Below are 10,831 nucleotides of genomic sequence, written 5' to 3' on the forward strand. Positions count from 1 at the left end.
CTAATACTCGACCTGGAGAGGCTACTCAACAATTTTCCACCGGAAGACACTACAAGTCGGAAGGATGGCTTATTCCCCGGACAATTGGGTCAACTCCTTTACTTGTCAAACGGTACACTAAAAGCCGTTTGACTAAGTAAAGGGGGGGCAGCTGTAGACCCCTAAAATTGTCCGGGTCGGAAATAAGACTCGAAGACTCTCAAAGACCAAAGGAAAGTCAGCCGGAAGGACTCCTGGAAGACCCTGGAAGACCCTAGAATGACAATCTGTAGGTTTAGAGGTCTTAGAGTAGCAAAAAATAAGAAAGTGGAGGGAATGAAGCCCAATACGGCCTCCCAAAGGTTCAGTACGGCCGTATTGAGCATTTTAAACTTCAATATGGCCGCATTGAACTCAATACGGCCGTATTGAAGTTTCTGAACTTCAATACGGCTGCACTGAACTCAATACGGCTGCACTGAACTTCAATACGGCTGCACTGAACTTCAATACGGCCGTATTGAGGTTTTTGAACTTCAATACGGCCGTATTGAATTCAATACGGCCGTATTGTAGTTCAAAACTTCAATACGGACCGTATTGACCCCCAGAAACCGTATTGAGCCTCATCCCTATAAATATGACGTCAATTGGACGTCATTTCACACTTTTCCACTGAGTTTTGACTCCCTCCTTGAGTATTCTGGGGTTTTTGAGCAGTGTTCTGCCCTAGAAATCTCTCTGGGAGTCGATCCGACGAAGTTCTGGAATTCCGAGCATTTAGCTTGGAGATTCGAACTTAGTCGAAGGGAAATCCTCCGGATTTCCATAGTTAAAATTTTATAGGAGGGAGCGAGCGGTCTTGTAGAGGGAGGGAACGCCAAAACGCTTCCCAATTTCTGTCAAGATATATAAGAAAGCACGCTTCAAAGGTTTATCTCTTTAAAGTCCCTTCTTTTACCGCTTTCTGTGTGTACATATTTGAACTGTCATCATGTAGATAGTTAATTTATAATTGCTTAGAATAAATAGGGGTAATTTAGTAATTTTGCACTATTATTTTTAAATAATCTGTCATAGGGAACCCGAAAGGGGCGCTGTGGGGTGCTAACACCTTCCCCACGCGTAACCGACTCCCTTACCCGACTCTGGTTGTAATGGCCGAAGTCGATTTTTGAATCGATTGCCTTAAATCTCTTTTTCCAATGTTTTGAGTAAAACATTGGTGGCGACTCCATGAACCCTTCTTTTTTTATGAAAACCGCTAATCCATGGAGGGTCCCGCTTGGGATTAACATGGATTGGTGAGCCTTTTAATAAAATTGCTCGTTTGACGAGGTCTCAGTTTGAGAATAAGTCATTCTAGCAATCCATATTTTTAAACAAATAAAAGAGTCCAACCATCCTTCGCGAATGCCGAAAGCCCGTTTCGGGCCGGTGGCGACAATGCTTTGTCAGATGACACATCATTTGTCTATAGGGTTGCGTTTAATGCTTTGTCTTTTTTGTATTTTTGCAAAAATATTTTCCCTTTATAAAAATGTTTTGTTTGATATCATTAAAACTTGAAAGCTTTGAGGGATCTAAGATCGTGTTTTGACTTAACAAATTTCCATGTACCCCCTCCTCTAATAAGGTAAAACTTGTCTTTATTACTGAGGAAGCTAACTTTTGTTGCCATGTGATGTCATTCGTGCTCAAGAACGCAGGTGCTACTTACTAACGACTGATGAACAAAGTCTTCTAAAGGAAAATAGGGAGAAACTTGAAGGTGTGTGTGGATGACAGAGTGGTTAAGCCCAACTACATCATCGAGTACATGAATGATCTTGCTAAGGTGTTCGTTTAGGTAAGAAAGCATCACATGCCCCTAAACCCTAAGAAGTGTGTGTTCAATGTATGTGGGGACAAATTCTTAGGCTTCATGTTAACAATAAGAGAAATTGAGGCCAACCCTGACAAGTGTCAAACCATCAATAACATAAAGAGTCCGGCCAATCTCAAGGAGGAAAAAAAATGTATATAAGAATTTTCTTAATACTTGAACTTCATAAGTTCAATTTCTTAAGTTAGAGAAAAGTTAGAGAAAGAAGCTCTCGAGCTAGAAATTTTCCCTTCTTCTTCTTAGTCTTCTAGAGTGTTGTAAGATTCTTCCCTTGAGAGATTTTGTCGTTGGTTAGGGATTCGATGCTTCAAAGCTAAGAATCAAAGATTTGTAGTTGTTGTGCGAAGCTAGCCCAAGAGATTCCATTTTCTTCTTCTTCTTCCTCTATTCTAGGTGATCAAAGGTAAGGGAAACTTGTAGTTTCTTGATTATGTGTTGTCCATGTTAATTACTACTTGAATTGGTTGAGTTGTTGTTGATGGGATAATCGAATACCTTATCATTTAGGTTTTTGGAAAGTTTGAAGAAGAGCTGGCTAAATCCTTTCTTGTTATTGTTACATGTTGTTTACTATATTTGTTTCTATGTCATTTGTTGAGTTACATGTTGGTGTTTTGTTGAAAATTTAAGGTTTTGAGCTAAGATCGTGAGTTATCCAACTATAGAAATCATTATCGCATTAAGTGCAACTTCATGGCACCCGACATGATGTAAGCCAGAGGCTTTTTGTCTCATCGATGCCAAGCGCAAGATTGGTAGTATTGGGTGTGATTTAGAGGAGAGCTCTCTGACTTGGTCATATCGAGTGTGGGTTGAGGGCACCGGACGTGGTTGCCTCAAAGGCTCTCTGACTTAGTGATGTCGAACCCCAATTTGAGTGGTGCCAAATGTGGTCAAGGTAGTAGCTCTCTACTTAAATAATGTTGAGCATGAGTCAGGTAGAGGTTCTACTTGAATGAGGTCAGGTAGAGGTTCTACCTGAATGAGGTCAGGCATAGGTTTTTGCTATGCAAGACATGATTGCATAAGAGTTCTTTACCTCATCTGCATCGGGCACAAGTGGATTGACATTGGGTACGAGAAAGCTAGAGGCTTTCTACCTCAATGACACCGAGCATAGGGAGAACGACGTCAAGCGTGGTTTGATGAATGAAAAACTTGTTGATATTTGACTTAGTATTGAGAATGAGTGTATTATATTGTGAGGAAGTGGTGTTGTGGTCCTTTATGAGTCCAAGTGTTGAAAAATATTTCTTGAGTATAGCTGAATCTTGAAGTGAAGTGTTGAGTCTCATTTAGATCCTTAGTTAAAACAGTATGAGGGAAAAATCTGAGTAAAGTACAAGGATAAGGGTCAAAATCCCTAACTAATTATTAGAAAAGGCATAGTATTTAGAGAGTAGTTGGAGGGCTAATGATGGAATTACTAAGTGAACACATAGTTGAATTCACTCTTCTTGAACACCAATGATCCACACATCTCCTTGAGGCTTGATCTAAGATTTTGACTAAAGAAAAAGAGATAGAGGAAGGTATGGAAGGATACTCAAAGTCTCCCTAACAAAGGAAGAACAACATGCACCAATACACAAGGAAGGTTTCCTTGTTGAAGGAACTTAAGGAAGCTAGATTCCCTAAGCTACTTGGCTCCTAATTTAAGAGAGAAATCTGAGTATAAATCTCACATATAATCCAAAATGAAGAATTTACACACAAAGGAAACCTTATATAGAGCTAGGTGGCATCTTGGAGAAGCTAGGTTAAGCCTAGGGTCAAGTTAAACCATGGTATGGTTTACTTGACTCCTAGGTGTGCAAAATTTGGATTTGAATTCAAATTTAGTGTGGAACCTACCTTTCCCATGTGCTACCATGTGCTCTTGCATCTAGGAAGTTAGACTATTACATTTATATGTTATTTAAGAAGCATTTGAAGTTGCATTTGGTGCATGCCATGTGCGCCACCCTTAGCCAGTCACATGGAGCTCAAATGTAATTCAAATGACTCCTAAATTACATTTAAATGTAAGGTCCATTCCCAAATAGGCTTTTATCTTATCTAGTAGCCCAAATACACAACCAAATGAAAACTACACTACTTAGCCCAAAATGCAAGGTCCAAAAATACAAGCCCTAATAAGGCCCAAAGTCCTACACTATTAGGCCCATAATACATGACCCAAAATAAGAAGAATTGGGCTTTATGACTTAAGAGAAGCTTAGGTCCACTAACCTTAGCACAGGCTCAATCCTCCTACATCCTCCTAGCCATGCCCCTAGTGGTGGGTCCCTTGGCTATGCCTCTACCATTAGCTAATTTTATATAGGCTTAGTTAAGCATGCTAAGGTCGTAGTAGGCTCATACCCAAATTGTCCCATCCTTGACAAGAAAATTGATCTTTCTTAGTTTAAGTGGTGAAATTCGAGAAACCATGTTGTATTGTGAATTGATTCCAAAATTTTTTGTTGATCTAGCAAGCCCAAAAAGATCGTGTTGTTAAGTTGGTTCGATATGACCAATCCACTTAGACTGCTTACCTTTGTTATAAGAGATCTCTTTGTTAAAATACGTGACAATGCATCACGTAATTGTATTGATATGTTGTGAACTTGATGTGTTCAAAGTTGACATGTGTTTCTTTGTTTTAAAGTTGTTTAAGTTGTTGTGTTGTAAATAGATGTGTTGTGAACTATTGTTTTGATTACATGCGTATTGTTGAATGAGCTAGTATGTTGATCACATGTTGTGTTGCATAGTTGTAAGTGTATGTGGTTTGTTGAAGTTGTTGTATAGTTAGTTTAATACTTCTATACTATGTTATTTCTTTTGAATATAAGTTTACCCTTACATTTTCCTTATAGTTAGACTACAATGATCATACTTGTTATGAGAACATAACAAGAATAGGCTAGAGGTTGAGCGCGTCTTGTGAGCCATGCTAGAGGATTACAATGTTGTTTTGGAGATACTATGATGTTTGTAGTTGTTTCATATATATATATATATATATATATATATATATATATATATATATATATATATATATTGTTGTATGTATTTCTTTCACTACTTTAATTATCGAACTTTAAAGTGTAGATACCTGTCCAATTGTTACAAAATCAATCAAGAGATAACCATTCCTTTTCATGCTATAGGAAAGATATCATATTGTTACAAAATCAATCAAGAGATAACCATTCCTTTTCATGCTATAGGAAAGATATCATTTGAGTTAATGAAGTGTATAAGGTGTCATTTTAGTAAATTTTTATTTATTTTATATTAAAAAGGTAAATATCCAGAAAGGGGAAAATTTTATTATTTTTAATTATTGAAAGGATATGTAATCGATCGATTAGCACTTAAGTTCTAATCGAGTTTGTGTGAGAAGGGGACATGTTTGTTTGTTGGCAAAACTTCTTTGCATTTATGCTTTGCGCGAAAAAAAGTGTCACGCAACAAACTCATTCTTCTTTTTTACTTTTGCTCATTTTTAATGCACCAAATGAATGATGAAAAATAACTTCTCTTTATTGTAGTTACCTTCCGCTTTATGTTTACCAAACGAAACATTAGTCCGTCCGTGTATTTGTTTCCTTGTCTAGGATCCACGTTAAAAACTAAATCACGTAAAATAAATAAATAAATAAAACTATTAGTTACTTCTTGAATCCACCTCCAATGATGTTCAAAGCATTACCAAACATATCCTCGATCATCTCGGCACTTCTTCTCTCACTTGATATACGAAAGGACCATGTGATTTGAAAATATTTTTTATTTTTAAATTCTATTTTCTTTTTAAAAATAGTTTTCATTTCAAGTTTTTAAGATTTAAAAAATATGTTTTATTTGAGTTTCTATTTTCTATTTTTAAAATCGAAAACATTCACATTTGTAACACACAAGGATTTCGTATACATTGTCGGTAGAAAAAACACAATAAAGTTATAACTAAAATAGTAACTTTTTCATTCTTTCAAAAAAAAAAAAATTAGAAAACATTTTTTAAAAACATTTTCCAATATCTTTATCAGCTAGCCAAACATATCTCTACCACCATTTTCTATTTCTTTGAAGATAAAAATAGATCACGACCAAAAAATATTTAAAATCAAACCAAAAAATATCAAGCATCCCATTTTTTAATTTTATTTTTCTTTTCCTCAAAACAGCAACACCGAGACGAGACTTTAGTGATCATCATTAAACTTAGGTTAAAAACCTAATTTGGTCCCTTATAATATTTTTTGTTTTAATTTAGTCTCACTTTAATTTTTTGTTTCAATTTGGTCCCTAATAATTTAAATTATTGCAATTTGGGACTTCAGTCCAAATGATTTAGATGGAGTTAACTGTTGGTCACGTGGATGCCATGTGGATGCACACGTAGATGCCAAATTTTTTTAATGCATCTGGAGCCAGAACGGCCCGTTCTGGTTGCACACTTCGTGTATTAATTTTGTACCTGGAACGAGCCGTTCCAGATGCAAAATTAACATATCAAGAATGCAACCAGAACGGGTCGTTCTGGTTTCAGAACAGGTCATTCTGGTTTCAGAACAGGCCGTTCTGATTCCAAAATGTCAAACCCAAACTGGATGATTATAGTTAGTGACAGATCCAGAAATTTTAGATCGTGGGTACAATACTTATTTATATATTTATAATATTAAAAATTTTACATATAATTTTTAAAAGTATAAATATATATTATATTTATTTTTTACAAGTTTTTATATCAACAATTACAATTAAGGATGAAAATAAACTAGGTCAGATTATGTTATATTATAATTTAACAGAATTAAACCTAATTTTTATTAAAAATAAATGTTATTAATATGATATATTTATCTGTCATAGACATTTTTTAAAATGTTTGGTTAGAACTACAATCTTAAAAACCTACTTAATAATAATTTAACACTAATAAAAACATGAAAATAAATATGTTAAATCTTATAAAAATCAAATTTAATTTATTTATCATTTAAAGATATTTTTGATATGTGATATAAATTTTTACAATTTTGATTTTTTTTATCAACATATACAATAAATAGAACGCACAAAAGTTTGACAAATATGAGATAAATGAAGAATTTTTCAAAATTTATATTTTATACATATGATAATTTAAATATATATATATATTTATTTATTTATTAGAATATAATTTTTATTTTTTAAAATATTATTTTTAGATAAAAAAAAATTATGTATGTGTAAATAGTTTGTCTTTGATCTTTGAATTGTATTGTGTGTTGGTTGGCGTTCTGGAAAGGCTCGTTCTGAATCCAGAACGACCCGTTTTAGAAATCAGAACGTCCCGTTCCGATTTCAGAACGACCCGTTTTGATGCTCTCGTTGGTGTTAAATAATGCATTTGGAACGCCCGTTCCATATGCAAAATTTACGCACCATGAGTGCAACCAGAAAGGTCCGTTCCGGTTTCAGAACGGGCCATTTTAATTTCAGATGAATGAAAAAATTAAACATCCACGTATGCATTCACGTTCCCATCCAAGTGACATTTACGTCACCAGGAGTTAACTCCGTTTAAATCATTTAGACAAAAATCTCAAATTATAACAATTTAAATTATTGAAGACCAAATTAAAACAAAAAATTAAAATGAGATAAATTAAAATAAAAAATTATAAAAAACCAAATTAGGTTTTTAACCTTAAACTTATCACATTCTCTTCTCAACACAAGGATGACCAAGAATGTTGGAGGTGGCTGAACAAAAACTATGCATGTAAATTCAGATAGACAATCACACAATTTTATTTCTTAAAAAATATTTTATCCTAGTTGAAAATTATATTGATGACTGTACAAAGAGGAAGAAAAATGATTGTGTTTTTGTCTGGTGAAAAATATTAAAAATCTACAAATAGAAACGGACAAAAACATTACCACCAGCAACCATGCACCGTACCACGGTGAGTGAGTGAGCAACATCAACGGTTGTGCGCGGCTCTTCCGAAATCCGCAAGCTTCCGCGACCTGTTAGCGCAATACGACGCCGCAGAGGATATATGGTGGGCCCCACCAGCCCCCACACCCATTTCCTGCGCCAACCCCTTATGGTTCCAATGCCGGTTCGGACTCGCTCGCACCAACGGACTCAGACAAAACGCCATCGTCGAAATTCCCTTCCCGCCGCCGGGGTTAAGCCGCGACCGCCGATTCGACGGTGCCGGCGCCGGCGCCGGCGAAGGATTCTGCTTCCACGGCGAGGATTCCGCTGAGAATCCCGAATCCGTCCGATCCTTTGCTTCTTCGGTGAAATTATCCGGCGCCGGAGATAATCCTCGATCCGTTTGTCGGCACCGCCGACTTTCTGCTCCGCCGTGGTGGTGGCGGCGCGCGTGGAGCATCGCCGAGAACCACGACGGTGGAGACGCCGACGAGGACGGTTCCTCGCAAGGCGCGGTTTCCGTTTTGTTCGATCTGCCACGGAAGAGGCTCGAGAGGATCCCGAATCGTCCGGCGGACCTCCTCCTCGTCGACGCCGGCGTTACGCCGTCGTACGCGGCGGCGAAGACCTGCGGAGTGCCGTGGAACATCCGCTCGTGTTTCCGGCGAGCGACGTACGGCGACACCGAGTGAGGGAAATTGATCGGCGGAGGACTCGGTTCGGGCTCGGGCTCGGGCTCGGGTTGCGGCTTGTGCTTGTGCTTCCTGAAACGGTGATAATCGGCGTCGTTTTGGGCTTGGGCCTTGGCCTGGGCCGCGAGGAGGGGTTGGAGGCGTTCGCGGAGGCAGGAAGCGCAGACGCCGATGGTGCTGGTTAAATCCTGTAAGTGTTTCTTACACCTCATTTTCGGTTTTGTTTCGCCTCAAAAAACGACACCGTTTTCTTTTATATTGTGTCGTTTCGGATAACGCTTAATCCACCAATTGTGTGTCGAAGAAAGATAGAGCGTTCTGACGGAGATTTAAAGGGGAAGGTTTGTCTTGTTCTTGAAAAAAGAAGGGGTTGCTTAGTGTGGGTTTGAACGTAAGAGGGAATAAGAGAAAAATGGAGAGGGAAGAGAGGGTCAAAGAAAGTTACTTGGCATGATGGAAAAAGATGGAGGACCAACTTTGTTAACAAGTTGGATTGGATAAGGAAAGGGTTTGCTGGATTACAGCACCTCTTATGGTGTTTCTTATTATCATCCATTAATTTGTAATGGTTAGTTTCTCCAATCAAAATAGAAATAAATAAAATTGAATAACTGTGCCAGCTAATTCTTGTTACAGATCATACCAAAATAATCTTCCTTTTGGTGAAAAATTTATGATGTATATTAAGGTATTTAATGTTTGTTCATAAATACATATTAAAGAGCAATAAATATATTATATTAATTGAATTTAATTATTTTAAGTAGAGTTTCTTTTATTATTCATAGAAATTAACATAACACACTTTGAACTTATGACTTGAATCCTTCGTTATTAAGTCTACTTTAGTGATTTATTTTAAAAAAAAAAAAGTTATAATTATATAATATAAAATAATTTTATATCATCAACAATTTACAATTTAATGTTAGAATGAGTTTTCAGTTATTTATTGTATAAGTCAACAAAGTTACTTATATGATAATTTAAGATTAAATGATAATATAAAATTAATATTATTAATGCTTGACATATTTTCTTTTAAAGAATAGAAATTAAAAAAAAAATTATTATTAGTAAAAATAATAAAACCTTTATTTATTCTCTACATTTTCAGACTTTTTTTCTATTTGACTAAATTTCTTTGTAAATTATAATACTTATATTACACAAAAGTGTTCTGTGAACTTTTTTAACCATGTTTAGCTATTTTTTTTATGAGTTTCTTTTAAAAAAACAAAATGCGTAGCTTCTCATTTTTTTTAATTTTTATATTAAATTTCAATTATTTTTAAAAAAATTAATCAATAATTAAAAATATCATTAAGATACAATATAAATTTTTTATTTTAAATTCAAAATATAACTTATATGTTAAAAATATTTATTATTATATTAATTATAATAGAATTCATGTATTCAAAAATATTTATTTATTATCAATAATTATTCATATGAGTGATATTGGATTCAATCCTTTTAAATATGGTCTTGAGTTCAAATTAAATTCTTTTGACAATAATTCATCATTAATAAAATTGATAAATATTCTATAATCATAACATAATTATAAAACATTCTACTATTTTATTCAATATCTAATGTGATTTATATTGATGAAAAAAAATGCATCGATTAGATATATAAGTTCTAAAAAATAAACAAAAGTGAATAGACAGATATGTCATTTTGATAGTTTTTTTTACAAGAAAAGTTGTTTTTTTTTTAATTTGTTATCATTGTGTGAAGAACATGCATTAAAAAATGGAAAAATAAAATAGTGAAAGAAATTTTTTTAATGGCTTGAAGAAATTTAAAATGTCGAAAAAGAAGCAATTAGAGGGGTGTTGACTTTTGATTAGATACTTTAAGATAAGATAATTATAATGATTAATTGATGTAATGTTTTGTCTCCCAGGGTTTCTTGCTTTATGGGCAGATCATTATTGGTTCATTGAATGTTTGTGGTTTAGTTTTATTTATATTATTACTTTTGTTAATACTACCGAGTCTCGTTTATAAATTAAAAAAAAAATAACAACAACAACGAAAAAACTACCGAGTCTATTGGATTGCCGAGTCTTTTTCCGGACGACGTGACTGGTTTTCGGCGGAGAGCCGAGATTTGTCAACTGTTTATTTTATAATAATTAGACAAGAGGTACGAAGTCTCTCAATATTTTTAAATATATCAAATAAAATAATAGAATAAATGGTTATTTATATAGTTGTATTATTCTTTTATTTTCTTTTATAATTGTTGTTATAAAAAAATTAATTTTTTATTTTCCTTATTATTTGAGAAGCATAATACCTCAACAAAATATGAAGATTAAAAATAATTAC

At 34.6% G+C, this 10,831-nt stretch overlaps 1 protein-coding gene across 1 annotated transcript; it reads right to left on the reverse strand.

Annotated features, from left to right (window-relative positions):
• Window positions 1-7,631: 7,631 nt before the first annotated feature.
• Window positions 7,632-9,044, reverse strand: LOC109797440 (uncharacterized). The gene has a single exon (XM_083070831.1). It carries the CDS (start codon window positions 8,695-8,697, stop codon window positions 7,834-7,836), a length of 864 nt encoding a protein of 287 aa, XP_082926957.1. The 5' UTR covers window positions 8,698-9,044; the 3' UTR covers window positions 7,632-7,833.
• Window positions 9,045-10,831: the final 1,787 nt, after the last annotated feature.

This window comes from Cajanus cajan, chromosome 3 (assembly GCF_000230855.2).
Source record: "Cajanus cajan strain Asha chromosome 3, NIPB_CcT2T_4, whole genome shotgun sequence".
Taxonomy (NCBI): domain Eukaryota; kingdom Viridiplantae; phylum Streptophyta; class Magnoliopsida; order Fabales; family Fabaceae; genus Cajanus; species Cajanus cajan.

Coding starts and splice junctions, on each gene's coding strand:
- LOC109797440 (XM_083070831.1), bottom strand. CDS start 8,697: ATGAGGTGTAAGAAACACTTACAGGATTTAACCAGCACCATCGGCGTC.